The 22,303-nt window shown below is 48.2% G+C and overlaps 1 protein-coding gene across 5 annotated transcripts in view; it reads right to left on the reverse strand.

The window, feature by feature from the left end:
* Positions 1–22,303, reverse strand: part of HTT (huntingtin) — a 138,554-nt gene that overhangs the window by 25,904 nt on the left and 90,347 nt on the right. For all 5 annotated transcript variants that reach the window (XM_036852124.1, XM_036852125.1, XM_036852123.1 and 2 more), the window contains 3 exons: positions 21,522–21,664; positions 8,192–8,396; positions 2,375–2,516 (listed from right to left, as the gene is read on the reverse strand). In XM_036852124.1, coding sequence (XP_036708019.1) covers positions 2,375–2,516; positions 8,192–8,396; positions 21,522–21,664 — 490 coding nt within the window. The remainder of the gene's footprint in view (positions 1–2,374; positions 2,517–8,191; positions 8,397–21,521; positions 21,665–22,303) is intronic.

A 22,303-nucleotide genomic window follows, 5' to 3' on the forward strand; every position in this document is an offset into this window, starting at 1 on the left:
CCGCAACTGTGCACCGTGCCGAGCTGTCCAAAGTCAGGCCCCAGGGAAGTGCGCCCCAGCGGCACAGCTCAGGGACACAGGAGAGGAGCGTGGCCCAGGGCCGCGGGGGGTCTGGGGCACCAGAGAGCCCGGTGCCTCCCGAGGGCAGCGGGAATGGCGTGACTGGCCCGAGCTGAGACATGAGAGCAGGTGGCCCTCCCGTCCAGGGCAAGCCCTGCCTCGCCCAGGCCTCAGTCCGGCCTCCCGACGGGAATTCTCCAGTTACCCTCGCTCCAATTTTGTGACAGGTCAGTGGAAAAAAAAGAATTTACTGTAACTGTCACAGTTTTGATAGAATTCCTGAATCCAAAATATGAATAGTTCCCACAGATCAAATGGATCTTAAGGGAAGAAATTTCATGTAAGATTTATAAGGAAATGAGAAAAATACAGTTTTAAATTTTGGGTTGGCCAAAAAGTTTGTTCGGTTAATGAATACGTTGTTCACTAAAGTTCTTGGTGGGACTTCCCTGGTGGTCCAGTGGGGGTCGGTCCGTGCTCCCAATGCAGGGGGACCGGGTTCGATCCCTGGTTGGGGAACTAGATCCCACATGCTGCAACTAAGAGTTTGCAAGCCACAACTAAGAGCCTGCGTGCCACAACTAAAAGATCCTGCATGCCGCAACTGAGACCTGGTGCAGCCTAAATAAATAAATATTTTTTAAAAAAAGTTCTTGGTGAAAATGAAAAATGTCTTTTATTTTTACTTAAAGCCGAACAAACCTTTTGGCCAACCCCATACATATGTTGCCTTTTCAATGTAATTCATGACCCTAGGCAGAAATTATAAAACGAGATAAATTTTTTGGCATATGGTTAATGCTTAATACTTTTCCTGTGGGATAATTTGATAGTATTAACTTATAAAATAAATATTTTTCTTACTTTTCTGTGAAAACAGCATTATATAACTATATCAAATTATTTCTCAAAAGTGGAACAAGATAGAAAAACTATTTCAACATCAAGAATGTAAAGCAAGGGGCTTCCCTGGTGGTGCAGTGGTTAAGAATCCGCCTGCCAATGCAGGGAACACGGGTTCAAGCCTGGGCCTGGGAAGATCCCACATGCCGTGGAGCAACTAAGCCCGTGAGCCACAACTACTGAGCCTGCGTGCCACAACTACTGAAGCCTGCGTGCCTAGAGCCCGTGCTCCGCAACAAGAGAAGCCACCGCAATGAGAAGCCGCACTCCACAACGAAGAGTAGCTCCCGCTCACCGCAACTAGAGAAAGCCCACACGCAGCAATGAAAACCCAACGCAGCCAAAAATAAATAAATTGACAAAAAAAAAAGAATGTAAAACAAAACATGAGTATTAACAAATTGCTATCATGGCAAAAAAAGATCTCAACAAGCCCCTGAGGGGAAGGAGTCTACTCCTTTTCCGATGCGCTGCTGAGTGACAGCGGCCTTCATGGCACCATGTCTGCACCAAAGGAAGGCAGCACTTTCTATCAGCCTGGAAAAGGTATCAGATCCCAGTGAGAGTGGAACAACGAGTTCTCTCTGAGTAATACGATTACAGATTTTATTTTCTTCTGTTTACTTATTTGGTTTTTGTAAATTTTTTGTATTAAACAAGAGATGTTAGTTTTATGGTCAAAAATTCCACAAAAGTTATTTTTTAAAAGAATGTCATTCAAACAGGAATCTAAAAATGCAGCAATTAACATTCTAACACCTTTTCCACAGATTAAAAAAATTTTTTAGGGGCTTCCCTGGTGGCGCAGTGGTTGAGAATCTGCCTGCTAATGCAGGGGACACGGGTTCGAGCCCTAGTCTGGGAAGATCCCACATGCCGCAGAGCAACTGGGCCCGTGAGCCACAATTACTGAGCCTGCGCGTCTGGAGCCTGTGCTCCGCAACAAGAGAGGCCGCGATAGTGAGAGGCCCGCGCACCGCGATGAGGAGTGGCCCCCGCTCGCCACAACTAGAGAAAAGCCCTCGCACAGAAACGAAGACCTAACACAGCCATAAATAAATAAATAAATTAATTAAAAAAAAAATTTTTAACTAGAACCTCACTCAGTCAAACTTGTAACTTTTTATTATTATTGTTACTCCATGGTGTCCCTCAAAACAACAAAGGTGCCCAGCACTGCGAGTGGTGCAGAGCAAGTGACTGCCCACTGAATCTCTTACAGACAAACTTAAACTCCCAGGGCTGGACGCCAAGCCTGATTTCCAATTATACTTGGGAGCAGGATTCAACTTTAATTTTAGTTTTTCATTCTGGTGGAGTGACGGACGGTGGAAGTCAGTCTGTAGAAGCATCATCCGCACGAGGTGTTTTCCAGCCCCCAACCCGCCCCTCCTCGCAATTTCAAACTTACGACATAATCGCAGAAGAGAATGAGAGCTCCTCTTCGTACTATTTCTCTATTGCACATTCCCAGTTTGGAAGCCACATCAGAATCCTCGTCCTCTCCAGACATCTGGGGACTAAGTGACTTCGTGCTGGACAGACTGCGTCTTCTAGAAGGAGCAACAGAAGCTCTGACAGCGTTTCTGAGATGACAGCCGGCTTATTTTCAAAACACTGAAGATGACTGTCGTTTAGTCCCAGTTCTAAAGCAGACAGTTACTTTAATGTGTAAGATCTACTCTTAGTGATCTCTTTCTGAGCTATGATAAAGCACATATGGAAAACTAAAATAAACAGAGGATCTAACAGGCAGAAAATTAAAATGCTTGACTGAAAGGCAAAATCCACCACGAAGTTGCACATTCAATCAGCGCTCTTATCTCACTGGCTATGTCTGATGGCAGAGCTATTGCTTTTGAAATTCGTGGTTTTAGCTTGCTATGAAAGCCGTCAAGTGACAGAAGAAAAACCTTTGTATTTCCATACTTTACTCTTCAATTACCAACGAAAAGTTACAACCCTAAGCATGCCCACAGTGTCTGTGCTATTATGGAAACCCGGTTTAAAAGCATTTCTGCCAAATTAATTCCCCACTAGTGAAGGTTATTTCACTTCATCTTTACTTCTTCTCACCTTGTCTTTTTTCTTTCTAAGGAGATGGTGATTACAAACCTTGGGACTCTCAGTACGGGCCACAACTCTGAAAACACAGTAGTTGCCACGCTCACAAACAGCCCTCTGACTTGAGGGTAAGACAATCCCCTCGCCTCGGCGGCCAAGAGCCTACAAGTCTCTGCTAAGGCTTAGTGGAGACGAAGATGACACCAGGACTAGAATATTCTGAAATGTGTCAACTCTTCCTGTTAATGCCTCAGGATTTAGAAGAGAACTGTTATAAAAAATTCTATCACGACAGAACGTGGATCAGTGGTTACCGAGGGAGGGGCAGGGGGAGGGGGTGGCGGCACAGGGACAGGAGGGAATTCTCCGAAGTGATGATACTGGTCTAACTCTTGATTGTGGTGGTGGTGACCTGACTATATCGGGTACAAAAGAGGACATTCTACTGTACTATAAATTATATGTCAATTAAAAACTAACAAACAAAAACCTTTCCTTTCTCAGTCAGCCCTCCTGCCAGCCCCAACATGACTTACATTCAAGCTGTAATTCTGTGTTTTGTAATAGTATAGCTATAGGGGAAAAAGCCTCTGAAAGAGAAGGGGAGAATTTGCAGTTCAAATATTAGCAGTGGACACAAAGAAGGTCCAACGTCAACCCAAATTTAGTCCCAGTTTGTAGGAGGGCAAGCCCCCAAGACCTCAGGACAGACACTGCCAGCTACTGATAGCAAATGAACTTCCCAAATAAAAGATGACTGCGTATGCAGGACCCTAACCGTCCACCAAAAGGTAGGACAGGTAGAAAGCAAATCATAAGACTATGATGATTTAATCCCCCAAATAAGAAGCAGACAAGAGCAGACCCGACTGTGGCAACCATGGGTACTTCCAGGAAGTGTGGCCTGGGAGCCCGTGCTCATCTGAGAGCCAGCATCTGAGAGCTGAGCTGCATACAGAACCTCTGTAACGACTGATAGAGCAGCTCTGTATCTGCTGAGTACACAGACAGAAAATAATGACTTGTGCTTTGTATTCCAAACTTCTAGTAATTCATTTTTATTATCTTTTGGAAATAGAGATACTCATCATCAAAACCAGACAAGGACACCACAAAAAAAGAAAATCACAGGGCAATATCCTTGATGAACACAGATGCAAAAATCCTCAACAAGATATTAGCAAACTGAATTCAACAGTACATTAAAAGGATCATATACCATGATAAGTGGGATTTATTCCCTGGATGTAAGGATAGTTCAGCATCCATAAGTCAATCGATAAAATACATCATGTTAACAAAATGAAGAATAAAAAATATATGATCATCTCAACGGATGCAGAAGCATTTGACAAACTTCAACATCTATTTATGATAAAAACTCTCAATAAAATGGGTACAGAGAGAACGTACCTCAACATAATAAAGGCCATATATGACAAGCCCACAGCTAACATCATACTCAATGGTGAAGAGCTGAAAGCTCTTCCTTTAAGATCAGGAACAAGACAAGGATTCCTACTCTCGCCACTTTTATTCAACATAGTATTGGAAGTTCTAGCCAAAGTAATTAGGCAAGAAAAAGAAATAACAGGCATTCAAGTCAGAAAGAAGTATAATTTTCACTACTTACAGATGACATGATACTATACATAGAAAACCCTAAGGAGTCCACTAAAAACCTGTTAGAAGTAATCAATGAATTCAGTAAAATTGCAGGATACAAAATCAATATACAGAAATCTGTTGTATTTCTACACACAAATAACAAACTATCAGAAAGAGAAATTAAGGAAATAATCCCATTTACAATTGCATCAAAATAATAAAATCCCTAGTAATAAATTTAACCAAGGAGGTGAAAGAATTATACACTGAAAGACACTGATGAAAGAAGCTAAAGAAGACAAAAATAAATGGAAAGATATTCCATGCTCATGGATTCGAAGAATTAATATTGTTAAAATGTTCATACCACACAAAGCAATCTACAGACTCAATGCAATCCCCATCCAAATTCCAATGGCATTTTTCACAGAACTTGAACAAAAAATTCTAAAATTTGCATGGAACCACAAAAGACTCCGAACAGCCAAAAGCAATCTTGAGAAAAAAGAACAAAACTGGAGGTATCACGCTCCCTGATTTCAAACTACACTACAAAGCCACAGTAATCAAAGCAGTATGGTGTTGACATAAAACCAGACACAGAGATCAATGGAACAGAAAATAGAGAGCCTAGAAATAAACCCACACTTATATGACAGTTTCAGCTGTAATAGGTGAAAATAATCGAGTTGGGGGATCATGCATGCACACATGTCTGTTAATGTGTGATAGTGGGCAAGTTATTTAACTTCTCTGGGAAAAGAAGTTTCCTTGTCTATAATATACATGCATTTCAAGAGATTTTAATAACTTATCATAGTGGAAAGCCCACAGAACAATATCTGGCACTTAATGCTATATAAGTGCTAGTGATCTATATATGAGGTCTTTACCAATACATTATTATTATTTCTATTATCAGAGTAATTAAATCACTAACTCATGTTAGTGCTGGGAACACAATGAGGGCCCTTGTGAGTATTATGATCTAGAGGGAGAGATATTAACCAAATTATCACACAAATAAATGTCAAATTACAGTCTCAACACATGCCACAAAAAAGAGGCAAAGGTTGGGGTAAGAGCAGATAGTGAGACTTCACCAATCAAAGAGAAGTCAGGAAGGCTTCCCTGAGGAAGTAATGACTGAGCTGAGAACCCAGAATCAGTGAGTTTCCCATAGCTGCTAACATACGGAGAGAAGTCAGGAAAATGTAAGTTGAACTATAAAAAGCTGGCAAAAAATAAATCAATATCATGAAGCCAGTGTCTGTCCCTTAGATCCCATCTGCTCTTGCCGACTCTAGGATAACGCTCTCTTCTGTAAGGGTCACCCATGCCATTCGTTCTCTCATCTAGAAACTCTCTCATGTCCCCATTTCCCATGTCTCTATTTCCCTCCAGAGCGAACCTCCTCCTAACCGCTGTGTACAGCTGCTCTCTAAATGTCCCTCTTCCGTCATCTTTTTTCCTTAACTTTTATTTTGAAAACTTTCAAGCTGATATAAAAGCTGAAAGAATAATTCAATTAACAGCGACCTACTCTTCACCTAGATTCAACTACTAGTAAGTCACCACCTTTGTGCTCAGGCACGCACTCCACACACATGCACGTCCTCCACACCTACACACATACCCTACACACACTCGACACTCATGAACACTGTACACACACGCAATTTGGAGGGCTGTGCCATTTGAGAGTAATCTGCAGGTCAAGAGACTGCACCCTTAAATACCTCAGCAACTGTGTCCCCTAAGAGCTACTCATAACCAAAAGCAACAGGTTATGTAGAGCTCACACTCAAATGTAGCTTGTTGACCCAATAATGTCCTTTCTAGTGGTTTCATCCGCCAGATCCAGAATGTAATCAAGGTTCATAAAACTGTACCTGTTTGTCATGCACTCTTACGTCTTTTCATCCAAGCAAACAGTTCTGTATCTTCCATGACACTGACTGACACTGCTGGAGAGCCCACGTGAGCCTTCTGTGGAAGGCCCTCCATTCATCAGACTGGGGTCTGCCCTCCCATCTCCTCTTGAATCCACTCCAGGTCGGCCTCTGCCCTCACTGCCCACCATATGTACAAAGGCAGAGGAAAAGGAGGAGGAGGAGGAGAAGGAGGAGAGTGGGGGAGAAGCTAAGAAACACTGGCTGAGGGATCCATCTGGGTGGTGGATGCCTTCTCACTTACCGTCCACCCACCCAACATCTGTTAACGTATTATCAGCTAACTCAAGTCCTGCCCTTGGTGTCCAGGGAGGCTACTGGGGAGGCTGCAAAAACACAAGAGCCCAGGACCCTAATTCCTAGGATGCCCAGCCATCTGGTCCGACAGTGGGCTGGAGCACAGACTTGGCCCTTGGAACAAGCCCCCTGGGTGCTGCTCTGAGGCACAATCCTCAAGGACCCAGGGCCTCACTGCTCAGCGCGTCCTCCATGGATCAGAGCACTGGTACCCCAGGAGCCTGGAAGAAATGCAGAGTCCCAGGCCCCATCAGCCAGTTGCTGAATCAGAATCTGATTTGAACAAGCTCCCCAGCTGATTTATATGCACAGTGAAGAAGCTCTGAAGTACAAGACACCGATTTTCTGTTTCCGACTCTCACAATACTTAAGTCATCATGACAGGCTTAAACTGTTCTCTAAGCATGTCAAATGTTTTCACTGCTCTGTCCTCCCCAACTAACTGTAAGCACTTGGAGGGCAGGAAGCAGCGATGATTCTTCCTTTGCATATCCCACAATGTAAGCACAGGGCAGAGAGGTAATACTCCTGCTCACGCTGGCTTTTCCACCTGAGAGCACTGGACCAGCCAATGCAGGACCCATGGCCTCACTTGGCTGTCTTTCCATGCTGAGCAGAGAGGAGCTGACTTCAACCCTGCAGCCCCTGCAGTCTCCTATTTCCAGAGCTTTCTCTCCTCGCCATCGGCTCTTGAGTCTTCCCGAAACACTGCACTGAGGACTCAGCTGCGCGGTGGCGGGGTGGGGGTGGGGGGGGCGGAAATCAAATCTTTTCTTTCCACATATGTACAAATGGCTGAGCAAGAGGGTGCCTAGAAACAGAGACTCAGACCTGACAATTTTTTGCAAAAAGAGGGCCACCCACAATCAGATACTTAACAAGTCTTTTTGAATGATAAAAAATAAGGTATTTCCAAGTAGTTTTGAAAGGCTGCTAAATAATTTCTTCATTATCTAATAACCAGAACCACATTTAACTTATAATGAAGTTAAGTCATTGCAACATGTCTGGCTCTGGAACCAATTTAAGGATGAGAACCCAGCAGGAGGGACACAGCATGACACAAATGGCCCGTAAGATGGCACAGTGTCAAAGAACTTGTCAAAGAAATCACATGTGAAAAGCAGCGGCTATTCTGAATGCCTGCAGTCAGACCACATTTTCCCTGCAATAGAGTGTCCATGAAAGAAAGATGAACATGCGGTGGCATCTTTACAGAGCCTCGTGAAAACGGAGCCGGAGCTCAAGCTGCTCCGAGCCTGGCTCACGAGCCCGGGCTGGCCTCCCGGGGGGCGGAGCGCACGTACTTGGGGGTCTGCTGCACCTCCGCCCACCAGCGGTAGTCAGTGTGGCTGACGAGCAGCAGGATCTGGCACCAGAGCAGCACGAGGGCCGGGTGGGTGGGGACCATGGAGCGCACCCACGCGTTCAAGCTCTCCAGGCCGTAGAAGCTGCCGTCCGCGCCGTCCGTCAAGAGTCTCGAGGCAGCTGCAGTGATCCTCCGGAATGTCCCTAGAAACAAACCAAAAATAAAACCGATTACGGGGAAACACATCACGGTCCAACACTTTGTAACCACGTGAAGCTTTTACACAAAAAAGATACACACGGGGCTCTTTCCTACGTTGACACGTTCACAGCCTTTGGCACTTAGAAAATTCCAGCTTGACATTCTGCTTCCTTAATGGAGCAGCCAAGGAAGCCGGCGCTCCCACTGTCCCGTCCTCCCCACTGAGTGCCAGGCTCTCCAGGGGCTCCGAGCCGGGAGCCGCAGTGGTGCTGACCGTGGACGCAGCTCCACTGAGAAGGCAGCAGCCACCACGCAGCCCGAGCCACAGCCGCGCGGGTGGGACCGGCAGGCCCCTGAGGGCCGAGGGCCAGGTGGCCTCTGCACCCAGCACGGGTGACCACCCGGGGCAAGGCGGCCACGCAGGCAGGCACCCACGCTCAGACCCGCACGTCAGCAGCAGACCCAGCCGGGCCCTGCCCCGGTTTCCCACAGCATCCTCCTTAGGGCCAGGAAAACTCCCCTAGGAGGGAGTGAATTCACGACTTCATTCTATCCCACCTCTGGAACGACACGAAGCCAGCTCCACACGTCTGTCTCTCCACCCCGCCCCGGATGCACCCAGACTGGCCCTCACCCCAGGGACACGGGGACACGTGCATGCTGTGAAGTGCAGCCTGGGACGCAGCAGGACTGGACATGACAGGAGGTGGCCAGGGGCTCCCTGTCCCCCAGCTGAGGACTCCTGGCATCACTGCTGGAGAGTCAAAAGCTTATTTCTGCTCTAGATTTCAACACATCCAAACACGAAAGGGCCCTAAAACAGGCAGAAACAAACAGACCACAGACTTCTTCTCACTCCTCATGACTGGTTACACGTACGCGCTGAGACAAGGGGAGAGCTGACAAAAGCTCGCCGAACAGAAACATCCGCCGAGAAGCTTTCCGGTGCTCGCCTCCCTCTGGCCGCACTGGCTGGGTTCTCTCCGGCTGCTGCCGGGTCAGCATCGCCCACCTCAAGCCCACCCAGCCCTGGCCTGCTCCCTCTCGTGCCGCTGTCACTGCGTGGGCTCCCTGTGGGCCACGGACACGAGGGAAGAGCCAGGCGCTGCCCCGAAGGAACCCTGGAGCCAGGCCAAGGCACGCGGGGAATGGCAGACCACGGAGGTGGGGTTTTACTGAACAGGGAGCAGGAAACCATGGTCAGAGCTGAGATCCAGGTGACGGAGTGTCGAGGCGGGCTCTGAAATCAGACTGTGGCTCTGCCATGCCTGCTCGGTGACCCTGGCCATACGTCCCCTGCGGCCTTAGTTTCCTCGCTTGTAAAATGGAATTCAGAGCACTAGCCGCTCACAGGGCTGCAGGAAGGATCAAATCATAAAACCCAAGGGAAGGGCTCAGTACAGCGCTGGACAGAGCCAACGACCGGCAAGCAGCTGCTGCTGCCGGAAGGACGTCAGGGAAGTGCCCGGCCTCGGGGGTCAGCGTCCCGACAGCAGGGGAAGCCGCTGGCAGGACAGGACAGGAAGTTAGGGGCCCACCGGGGGGCGACAATGACGCTGGGCTTTGAGCGTCTCTAATGACAAATGCCGAACAAGTCAAGAAGAGGAAGCTGGAGAAGAGCAGCTGTGCCAGGTGACAAGTCCAACCTTAAGTGTAAGTCTGAGGTGCTGCCAGGACACCAAGCACGTGTCTAGAGGGAGGATGGAAACGAGAGACCAAGGCAGCCATGATGGTGGAGTGACAGGACCTAAGGAGGCAGTTACCAGAGTCATCTCTGCAGCAATAACCGAGGCAGGTCACGAAGGAGGCGGTCCCATGGAGGGTGAGGAGGAGGGTGGGAGACAGAGAGACAGAGGGCGGGAGGGGAGAACAGAGAGAGACCAACACTCAATGGATGAAAGACAGTCCCTTCAACAAATGGTGCTGGGAAAACTGGGTCTTCACATGCAAAAGAATGAAACTAGACCCCTAGCTTACACCACTCACAAAAATTAACTCGAAATGGATCAAGGACTTGAATGTAAGACCTGAAACCATAAAGAAGAAAACATAGGTATTAAGCTCCCTGACATTGGTCTTGGCATAATTTTTTGGATATGACACCAAAAGCAAAGGCAACAAAAACAAAAAAAAAGGGCTTCCCTGGTGGCGCAGTGGTTGAGAGTCTGCCTGCTAATGCAGGGGACACGGGTTCGAGCCCTGGTCTGGGAAGATCCCACATGCCAAGGAGCAACTGGGCCCGTGAGCCACAACTACTGAGCCTGCGCATCTGGAGCTTGTGCTCCGCAACAAGAGAGGCCGCGATAGTGAGAGGCCCGCGCACCGCGATGAAGAGTGGCCCCCGCTTGCCGCAACTAGAGAAAGCCCTTGCACAGAAACGAGGACCCAACACAGCCAAAAACAAATAAATAGATGAATAAATAATAAAAATAAAGGAATTCCTTTAAAAAAAACAAAAAAAAAATAAGTGGGATTACATGAAACTAAAAAGCTTCTGCAGAGCAAAGGAAACCATCAACAAAATGAAAAGGCAACCTACAGAATGGGAGAAAACTTTGCAACCCATACATCTGATAAGGGGTTAATATCTAAAATATATAAGGAACACATAAATTAATAACAAAAATAAATCCAATTAAAAAGTGGCCAAAGTGGGATTTCCCTGGCGGTCCAGTGGTTAAGACTTCCCCTTCCAATGCAGGGGGTGTGGGTTCAATCCCTGGTCAGGGGGCTAAGATCCCATATGCTTCGTGGCCAAAAAACCAAAACATAAAACAGAAGCAATATTGTAACAAATTCAATAAAGACTTTAAAAATGGTCCAAATCAGAGGACCAATGTGGTGGGGCGGCGGGGACCAGGCCTGGGAGCCCAGCAGGCTCTCCGGGCCCAAGTGGGCGGGGCAAACGCCCTCCGCTCCTTCTCCTGTTCCTCAGGTCCTGGAGTGCCCTCCCGCCTGCCTCCCTCCTACGCCCCCAAGACCAGCGCAGCCCAGAGGGGAACTCTGAGGGCGTAGGACCCCACCCGAGAGCTGCGCAGACTTTCCCGGCCAGCTGGGCACGCTCCCCCCACCCCCCTGATCTGAGCCCCCAAGGGTCCCTCCAGGCGTGGGAACCCCTCGTCCCTCTCAGCCACCCCTCAGGGGTGCCGGTCCTGTCCGGCCTCCACTTCTCTTCCCCCCTCGGTCCCCGCCACGTCCTACCGGTTCGCTTGGGGGTTCCTCCCATCTCCTTGGGCCTTGAGGTCCCCCACCAGCATGCAGCAGGCGCCCTAGTTGTGGGGAGACGTTGTAGGGAGACGCAAACTCCGCGTCTTCTCACACCACCATCTTGACTCCGCCCTCTCGAGAAGCTCGGGGTTTTATTTTTAGTAATTTCCCAACAGTACATAATCTGCTTACTATGCCTCCTGTTCATTATGTCTCTCCCCCTAGAAGCAGTGGCAGCCGGGCCTGGCGAGGAGACCATGTACACCTCAGCCTCCAGGGGCCTGCCCGCCAGGGTCCCCGCTCAGGACCCCGAACCCAAGGAGGCGCTGGGTCTGGGCCAACTGTCATCGGAGCTGCTTGTGATGGTGCTGAGCCATGTGCCCCAACACATGCTGCTCGGGCACTGCCGCCAGGTGTGCCGGCACTGGCACGACCTGGTGGACTGCCAGGCCCTGTGGCTGAGAATCCTGGCCCAAGGCCACGCCACCCTGTCACCCATCCTCCACACCTACCTGCCCCCGCCGACGACCCCAGGCCCTGTGTCCTGGGCCGCTTCTGCGAGAGCAGACCCATAGGACGCAACCTCCTCCCGAACCCCAATGGCGAAGAAGGCTTCCTGAAATGGACGGTGCCGACTGGAGGAGATGCCTGGGGGGCAGAGGAAAACTGGGGGGTCACTCCCAGGGCCTGTATACAGACCAGCTTCCTGTCTTCCTACAGGTGGTGTCAAAAGAAGCAGGTGTCGGACCTGGAGGAGGAGGGTCTGTGGCCGGAACTCCTGGACAGTGGAAAGACTGAGACTTGTGTCTCTGACTGGTGGACAGACCAACAGTACACTGACAGTTTACATGGGCTAACTGTCCGACCTCTAGATGCCAACCAGGCCGTCCTGCATCACTACTCTCCTTTGCCTTTCCCCTCCAGCAGTGTAGAAAGAGTTTCTCCTCTGAGGCTAGCCATGTGTTCTCCAACCTTCAGAAGGTCGTCCGCTTTGTGTCTTTTGACCACTTGGTCCGGGACACTGATTTCTGGTCTGGGCAGTATGGAGTCTATCTGTCCCACTCCAGTGTGACTGTGCGGGCCCATCTGCCCTAGTCGAGGGCTGTCCTTGCAAAACGACCTGACCGTGCCTCCCAGGAGCTGGGCCCACTGGCAGGGCCGTCTCAGTCATCAAGGGCTTGTAGCTCCCAGGCATCCTGGGATCTCATGAATCCAGTCCAAGTTCCTACTGGGCCCCGTCTTCAGGTTCTGGAAGCTACTAGGAGAAAGTTCCTCCATCAGATTTACCGGCTGCTGCTGCTCTAAGGCAGCCCCTGTTCTACTGAGTGGAGACGCAGGGGTGAGCACGGCGAAATGCTGGCTCCGGAGAGGGCCCCTCCCCCCCCCCCCCCACGACAGGCCCCTCTGGCTCGGCCCCAGTGCCCTCTGCCCTCGCTTCCTCATGTTTCTGCATCAGAGGCTTTCTTGGTCCCGTGCAGGAAGCCCTCTCCTCCCGTCTGAACAAGAAGCTCATCCCTATGGCTGAGCAAATTCCAGCCCCTAACTTGCTGTGGTTTCAAGACTGGGACCAGGACTCAGAGCTGAAAGTTGAACCAGCTCAAAAAATGTTTGGAGACAGAGGGTTCTGCCCACACTGTGAACAACGAAGTGGCCCCCTGAGCCCAACCCTACCCTGAATTGTATGGTGTATAAAATTATTTTATTTTGAAATTCTTTTTTAAACATGGAGAGAATAAGTGAGCACTGTATCTGCCAAAACAAAACAAAACAAAACATGGTCCACAGCAAAAAAAAGTCTTCAAAAAATTTTTAAAAAGTGGGCAAAGGATCCGAATAGACATTTTTCCAAAGAAGATATTCACATAGCCAAGAGGTACATGAAAAGGTGCTCAATATCCTTAATCATTAGGAAACTGCAGGTAAAGACCACAATGAGATATCACTTCACACCTGTTAAAATGGCCATCATCAAAAAGACAAGAAATAACAAGTATTGGTGAGGCTGCGGAAAAAAAGGGAACCCTTGTGCACTATGATAGGAATGGAAATTGGTGCAGACACTGTGGAAAACAGTACAGAGGTTCCTTAAAAAATTAAAAATAGAACTACCAGAGGAGGAGTCAAGGTGGCACTGTGGGAAGACGTGGAGTTAGCCTCTCCCCACAACTAGGGCACTTGCCGGCCACTGGTGGGGGACTCTGACCCCCCAAGGAGATGGGAGGAACCCCAGAGTAAACCAGTAGGATGTAGGGGGACCGAGGGGGGAGGAGAAGTGGAAGCCAGACAAGACTGGCGCCCCTGAGGCTGGGGAGATCAGGAGAGGCAGGTGGGAGGGACTCTCCAGGAAGAGCCGGAGAAGAGTGGAGGGCGATCGCCTGGCCCACTCAGGCCGGGGAGACTGCTGAGCTCCCAATCCGCTCCCCCAGCCCCCAAAGCCCCATCCAGGCCACATGGGTCCTGCCTGGGGGCATAGGAGGGAGGCCGGGGAGATCAGGAGTGGCAGGTGGGAGGGGACATCCAGGAGGAGTGGGAGAGGAGCGGAGGGTGATTGCCTTCCCCACTGGGGCCGGGGGAGCCTACTGAGCTCCCAGGCCAATCCCCTGTGCAATCCAAAGCCCCCTCCAGGCTGTGTGGGTCCTGGGGGCACAGGAGGGAGGCTGGGGAGATCAGGAGAGGTAGGCCGGAGGGGCCCTCCGGGAGGAGCAGGAAAGGAGCGGTGGGTGATTGCCCCACCCACTGGGGCCCAGGGAGACTGCTGAGCTCCCAGGCCAGTCTCCTGCCCTCCAAAGCCCCCTCCAGGTCACGTGGGTCCTTGGGGGCATAGGAAGGAAGCCGAGGGGAGAACAGGAGAGGCAGGCCCAGGACCAGATGGCTTCACAGGCGAATTCTATCAAACATTTGGAGGAGACCTAACACGAATCCTTCTCAAACTGTCACTATTTGCTGATGACATGATACTATACATAGAAAATCCTAAAACTACCACCAGAAAACTATTAGAACTAATCAATGAATTTGGTAAGGTTTTAGGATGCAAAATTAATGCACAGAAATCTCTGGCATTCCTATACACCAACAATGAAAAATCAGAAAGAGAAATTAAGGAAACACTCCCATTTACCATTGCAACAAAAAGAATAAAATACCTAGGAATAAACCTGCCTAAGGAGGGGAAAGACTTGTACTCAGAAAACTATAAAACACTGATGAAAGAAATCAAAAATGACATAAACAGATGGAGAAATATACCATATTCTTGGATTGGAAGAATCAATATTGTGAAAATGACTATACTACCCAAAGCAATCTACAGATTCAATGCAATCCCTATCAAACTACCAAACTACAGAATTAGAACAAAAAATCTTAAAATTCGTATGGAAACACAATAGACCCCAAATAGCCAAAGCAGTCTTGAGAAAGAAAAACAGAGTTGGAGGAATCAGGCTTCCCGACTTCAAACTATACCACAAAGCTACAGTAATCAAGACAGTATGGTACTGGCACAAAAACAGAAATATAGATCAATGGTACAGGATAGAATGCCCAGAGATAAACCCACGTATATATGGGCATCTAATTTATGACAAAGGAGGCAAGAACATACAATGGAGAAAAGACAGCCTCTTCAATAAGTGGTGCTGGGAAAACTGGACAGCTACATGTAAAAGAATGAAATTAGAACACTACCTAACATCATACACAAAAATAAACTCCAAATGGATTAAAGACTTAAATGTAAGACCAGACACTATAAAACTTTTAGAGGAAAACATAGGAAAAACACTCTTCGACATAAACCACAGTAAGATCTTTTTTGACCCAACTTCTAGAGTAACAGAAATAAAAACAAAAATAAACAAATGGGACTTAATTAAACTTAAAAGCTTTTGCACAGCAAAGGAAACCATAAACAAGACAAAAAGACAGCCCTCAGAATGGGATAAAATATTTGCAAATGAAACAACAGACAAGGCATTAATCTCCAAAATATACAAACAGCCCGTGGAGCTCAATATCAAAAAAACAATCCAGTTAAAAAACAGGTGGAAGACCTAAATAGACATTTCACCAAGGAAGACATACAGATGGCCAAGAGGCACATGAAAAGATGCTCAACATCACTAATTATTAGAGAAGTGCAAATCAAAACTACAATGAGGTATCACCTCACGCCGGTCAGAACGGCCATTACCAAAAAAACTAGAAACAATAAATGCTGGAAAGGGTGTGGTGGAAAGGGAACCCTCCTACACTGTTGGTGGGAATGTAAATTGATACGACCACTATGGATAGCAGTATGGAGGTTCCTTAAAAAACTAAAAATAGAACTACCATATGACCCAGCAATCCCACTACTAGGCATATACCCTGAGAAAACCATAATTCAAAAAGTGACATGTACCACAATATTCACTGCAGCACTACTGACAATAGCCAGGACATGGAAGCAACCTAAGTGCCCATTGACAGATGAATGGATAAAGAAGATGTGGTACATATATTTATAATGGAATATTACTCAGCCATAAAAAGAAACGAAATTGAGTTATTTGTAGTGACGTGGATAGACCTAGAGTCTGTCAGAAAGAGTGAAGTAAGTCAGAAAGAGAAAAACAAATACCGTATGCTAACACATATATACGGAATATAAAAAAAAAAAAAATGGTACTGATGAACCTAGTTGCAGGGCAGGAATAAAGAGGTAGACATAGAGAACGGACCTGATGACATGGGGTAGGAGGGCGAAGCTGGGGTGAAGTGAGAGTAGCATGGACATATATACACTACCAAATGTAAAATAGTTGGCTGGTGGGAAGCAGCAGCATAGCACAGGGAGATCGGTTCAGTGCTTTGCGATGACCTAGAGGGGTGGGATAGGGAGGATGGGAGGGAGGCTCAAGAGGGAGGGGATATGGGGACATGTGTATGCATATGGCTGATTTGCTTTGTTGTGCAACAGAAACTAACATGGTATTGTGAAGCAATTATACTCCAATAAAGATCTATTAAAAAAAAAAAAAACAGAACTACCATATGATCCAGCAATCCCACTTATGGGTATATACCTGAAGGAAACAAAAGCACTAACTCAAAAAGATACCTGCGGGACTTCCCTGGTGGCACAGCGGTTAAGATCTGCCTGCCAACGCAGGGGACACTGGTTCGATCCCTGGTCCAGGAAGATCTCACATGCTGCGGAACAACTAAGCCCATGTACCACAACTACTGAGCCTGTGCTCTAGAGCCCGTGAGCCACAACTACTGAGCCCACGTGCCACAACTACTGAAGCCCGTGCTCCACAAGAAAAGGCAGCACAATGAGAAGCCCGCGCACTGCAACGAAGAGTAGCCCCCACTCACCACAACCAGAGAAAGCACGCATGCAGCAACGAAGACCCAACGCAGCCAAAAATAAATAAATAAATAAATAAATAAATGCTCCTTAAAAAAAAAAAAAGATACCTGCACTCCCATGTTCACTGCAGCATTAACCACAGGAGCCAAGACACGGAAACAACCCAAGTGTCTATTGAAGCATGAGTGGATGAAGAACGTGTGACACACACACACACAGGAATATTATTTAGCCAATAAAAAAAGAAGAAAATCCTGTCATTTGCAACAGCATGGATGGACCTTGAGGGCATTATGCTAAGTGAAATAAGTCAGAGAAAGATGAATACTGTATGATCTCACTTATATGTGGAATCTAAAAAAACCAAACTCATAGATACAGAGATCAGACTGACAGTTGCCAGAGGTGGGGGGTGGTGGGTGGGGAAATGGGTGTAGGTGGTCAAAAGGTACAACCTTCCAGTTACAAGCGTGGAATCAACCAAAGAAACCTCAGCTCAAGTTGGAGTTGGGACAGGCCTGTAGCGGAAGCTCTCACGCCTACTGAAGGTTTCTCCTTCCTGCTGGAGAGTAAGGGATGCCAAGTAGGCGCACGTCTCCTCCTGTTTGGGGTGACTGACAATGCACAAGAACACATGCAATTAAGAGGTTGGAAAGAGAAGACTGAAGGAGAAGTCAAGGAACGAGGGAGTTTCAGCGAGCAGAGGTCTGTCCACGGAATTGGGCTGCAGGGTCCGGGAAGATGAGGACCTGGGAAAGCCCACAGGTGGCCTTTGCAGAGGCATTTCTGGTAATGAGATCAAGAGGCAAACCGCTGAGGATGGAGAGAAAGAGGGAAAGCAGAGCACTAGAAGCAACAACAATACACTCCTGAAACACTTCTTCTGAAAAGCTGTGCAGTAAACAAGAGGAGCAGGACAATTCAGGAAGCCGCAGAGCCAAGCACGGCTTTGCTCCGCCTCGTAGGCTGCGTCAGCAGCGCGTCTCTAGGCGAGAAGGAAAGACAGACATGTATGTCTTGCCGCGTGGAGTGTGCAGCGAAGAGAGCGGGAGTGAATGAAGGAGACACTCAAAACACAAACTGGAAGAACTGATCATGGGAAGAGCAAACACCAGAGGGGATGGGGACCAGGATGGGGGACGAGATGTTAGATGGAGGAACTGTACAGACACTGGTGGTAGCCTGGGGCTAGACGCTCACGGGGGAACCGGCACTGCTGATGGTGTGCGACGTACGAGGACTGGTCCAGGCTCTAGACGCCTCCCCCCCCATCCCACCACCTGGGAGCTCACGCATTACAACCCCTGTGACTCAGTTACTTCAGCTAGAACATGGATATCACGGTGTGTGCCGGGCCCACAGGAAGTGCTCTGCAAGCATTAGCTGCTACACTTACTATCACCAACCCATGAAGCAGCACGATATAATGGGCAAGAAAAAATTCTTGGGTTTTCACTCTTGGTTTTATCATATGACCGTTCAGAACCTGAGTTCTCTCATCAGTAGAAATGGGGAACTATCTCATAGAGCTGTTCTAAGGATCGATGGGGAGAATCATGTAAAAGGTACCACACACCCCTAAGAGAACACCATCAGCAGCCCCATCCTGGACCAAGCACGAATCTGAATCAGTGCCCATTTTCTCACTGCAGGAAGACCATTTTCTCTTCCTTCTAGTAATCCCACTTTGGCCCACACATAAAATACTGGGAAGAGAGCTCTGCCTGCGAGGAAGGAAGGGAGAGGGTCAGGAATGGCTCCACCGCCCACTGCTGCCCTCGGCTGGGTGAGCACTGGACGGCAGCGGGGAGGGCACACGGTGGGGGCTGGTGGAGGTGGGGGGGGGACTGGCAAACACGGTGAGCAGTTAGGAAGCCCTACTGTGGCCACAGGCCGGAGGACTCAACCCAGCCCTGCCTGCAACAAAGCAATGGACACCGTCAGCCTCCTGCCGCGGCTCCACCTTCTCCTTCTAGCTGGTCTGTCTCAGTGGAGAGGACGAGGTGTTAGCTACCCAGAACCTATAAAATGGAGACTAGATAACTTTCTTGGCTCTTCTGTTTATGCTGGATTGAATGTGAAATAGGCAAACGACTTTGGGATTCATACCCGCCCCCAACAACAGGGGTAACAGAAAATGAGAGGTCAAGGCCATTACTCAGACTAGTTCCTGTTCTAAGAAATAATACCTGAAATGGGCAAATTCAAAGATCTCAATTTTCAATGGAGAGGTGAAATTATTGTCATTGTTTAAGCAATGCATAAATAAAAATTACCAACTTTAGATGCTAAAGACACCTTATTTATATAAAAGACAAGATGATTTATTTTATCTCAAAACCAACCAACACAGTAATTCTGCCGCCTGGTGTCTTTAGAAGAAATGGCATCAAAATACACGAGGAGATAGAAATAGACATTTGTACACACCCATACACCCCTTATTTACAAATACTGGACCAACTGAACAATGTCCAAAGACACGAGTGGCAAAACCCACGTACCCCGGTACCCAGCCCGGGCTCCGGAGCAGAGCGCGGCCTTCTCGATGTTCCACTCCATGCACGGCTGTTCAAATTTAACCAAAATTAGATTGAACAAAAGCTCCTCAGTCACAATACCACACTTCCAGTGCCCATCAGCCACGTGTGGCCAGAAGCAACTGGATTAGTGCAGACACAGAACATCTGCACACTGCAGGAAGCTGGACTCGACAGCACTGCAACAAACCATAAAAGTATTTCCCCTGATTTCTGAGAAAAGGAAGAGGAAGTTAGAGCAACGGGTGAGTGAACAGCACGGAAATCCACTTGGATGCGCCTAAGGCCGCAGAATGCACTGCTCTTATCCAAAGAAGGTAGAAAGCCGTCCTTCGATGTGAACTGGTACCCTTCTGGTGTCAGATCCAAACCAACCGATGGCCAAATATTAAAATGGCCCATATACTAAAAACAACTTATTCTTCATATGGTTTAATTATTTTCTCAACTTTACACTTATTGCAGTGGGTGGGACATAAATCAAAAGATCCTCAAAAGGAAAATTATTTCAATGGTAAGTAAACAAGGTGGCTTGAAGCTATAATCCATCATCAGAATTAAATTCTGGCCACACGCCTGTGCCGAGGGCGACAGCAGGTATGTGAAACAACCATGAAGAGGTGTCCTTCTCCATCGCTCCCAGGCCGCGCGAGCCCAGGTCCCTGCCCGCCTCCTCAGCCCCTCCGACCCCTCACCCCTCTCGGCAGGAACACTCTCTCCGAAGGGCCAGCTCCTTCTCCTTCAGGCCTTAGCTCAGCAGCCCCCTAGGAGAACCTGCCCCTACTGCCCACCCCTGTGCTGGCTGTCGCTGTGCTTTTGTTTCCTTCTCAGGAGACGGCAAGACTTGTGGTGACATCTCTGTGTACTGTCTGCCCCGCTAGACTGAGCACCAGAGGCAGGAATCACGCCAGCTGTACGGACCACCGCACACCCAGGGCCCAGCACAGTGGCGGCTGACTCGGTGCATCTCTGTTGAATGAATGAAGTTTGACAATGGTAACTATCTTCTGCTCTAATGGTATATATGTGGGTATGTGTGTGTGTTAATTTGTATTAAAGTAATATACACACATGATTTTTAAATCCCATAACAGATGGGGGCTCCTGATTTTACAAGTGCCCTGCCCCATCCCTCTTAAGGCGACTATTTGTTATCATTCTGTTGTCAGTCGTGGTGGTTACCTCCAAACTTGCCTTGGTATGCTTTCATCACCTGCAGTGGACCGTCAGCGATTCTGTCTGCTCCCCTTCCCTTACTACTGGAAAGTAACCCTTTCTCCCAAAGGAATGCCGTCCAGCCTCTCACCCAGCCCAGGCTGGCCAGAGCACCCAGGGCTCACGAGTCCCTCACAGGACTCCCGCAGGGGCTGAGACCAGAGGCCATCCTTTCTGCCACGGGGAAGGAGCCCCACAGAAAACAAAGCCGACACAGTAAAAGAGCTGAGACGTGGAAATACACGATGCGGCAACAGAATTAAACACGCCAGAGGCAGTCACACCCAAAGAGAGCACCTAGCCCCGTACTTCCAGGACTCAAACCACTTCCAGATTTGCTTCATATTTGGACCATGACTTCCTTGCTGTTTGTTTTTCCTAGAGATTAGAATTGCCTTTCATTTTTCTTGCTAAGAAAAGAAGGATATGCCTGTACCCTATAACTAGCAAGACATTCCTTTTGAAAACACTCATTCCTGTTGAAAAACACTGACTGTCCTAAGGCGGGCTGGTTGCTTCCTATGCTTGCTACATGGCTGGGATCTTGTGACTTCTCTCTTGAGTGCACTGTCTTTTTTAATCCACAATCGTATGTAAAGGTAACAAAAACATCTTGACTTTCCAAATCTTTAAAACAGGAGGAAGCGCCCCGGTTTACTGTTTTCATCAGCACAACGTCTTCAAAGGCACACTGAGCAGAGCAGAGCAGAGCTCACATTGGGCAGCACCTCCTTACACCCTGAGAGTGTGCAGGGCAGGGCAGGGGATATACAGATGCTCTAATAAGACTAGTGTGATGCACCTACCAGACTTGAAGATGTGGATCAGACACATGAGCAGCGTGCCTAGCTCTTGGCAGTAGAAAGTATGCTGCTGTTCACTCATTTCCACTCTTAGCTGTTTGGTAACAATGTCCTCTAAAAGGATGCCAACCAGTTGTAGCAGAAACCTTCAAAGAAAGGGAGAAGGGTGACAGTGAAGTAGGTGCCTATTGCGGAGCACTTCTGGGAGGCACACATGTAAAAGTAATATACACAGTAGATATGAGTAGGGTAAAAATGCAAGTAAAGTGAAGTGTTCAACGCCAGCCCTCTGGATTAAGTCACTTTACCTCTCTGCGTATTACTTTCCTCACTAATGAGATGGCAGGAATCATACCACCTTCAAAGGACTGTCAGGAGGGTAAAATGACCTGCAGGGTTTCTTCAAAACTTTATAAACCATAAAGCAGGCTGATAACCCACCACAGGAATTTAATGTATCCTCCACTTTACCCCCTGCTTAAATGTAACAGCAGGAGCCACAGGCTGCCTTGCTGAACCTGCGGACAAACGGGTGTCGTGCAGTTTCACTGGATTTATCTCCACAAACACAATGGCACCTCCCCTGATGACCAACCAAGGGCAGCTACATGGACATTACGGTGGACCCGGCAGGAAGGAGCACGTTCTCAGGAACTGTGCTTCCTGCACCCGCTCTACGAGGTCTAAGTCAGCGTGCGCCCCGAATCCAGCAAAGGTGGATACACACTTGTCTACACAACAAGCCTTTTCAGTGCCTGAGTTGTGACCGCCGCCCTCGAGGAGGG

This window comes from Balaenoptera musculus, chromosome 5, assembly GCF_009873245.2.
Source record: "Balaenoptera musculus isolate JJ_BM4_2016_0621 chromosome 5, mBalMus1.pri.v3, whole genome shotgun sequence".
Lineage (NCBI taxonomy): Eukaryota > Metazoa > Chordata > Mammalia > Artiodactyla > Balaenopteridae > Balaenoptera > Balaenoptera musculus.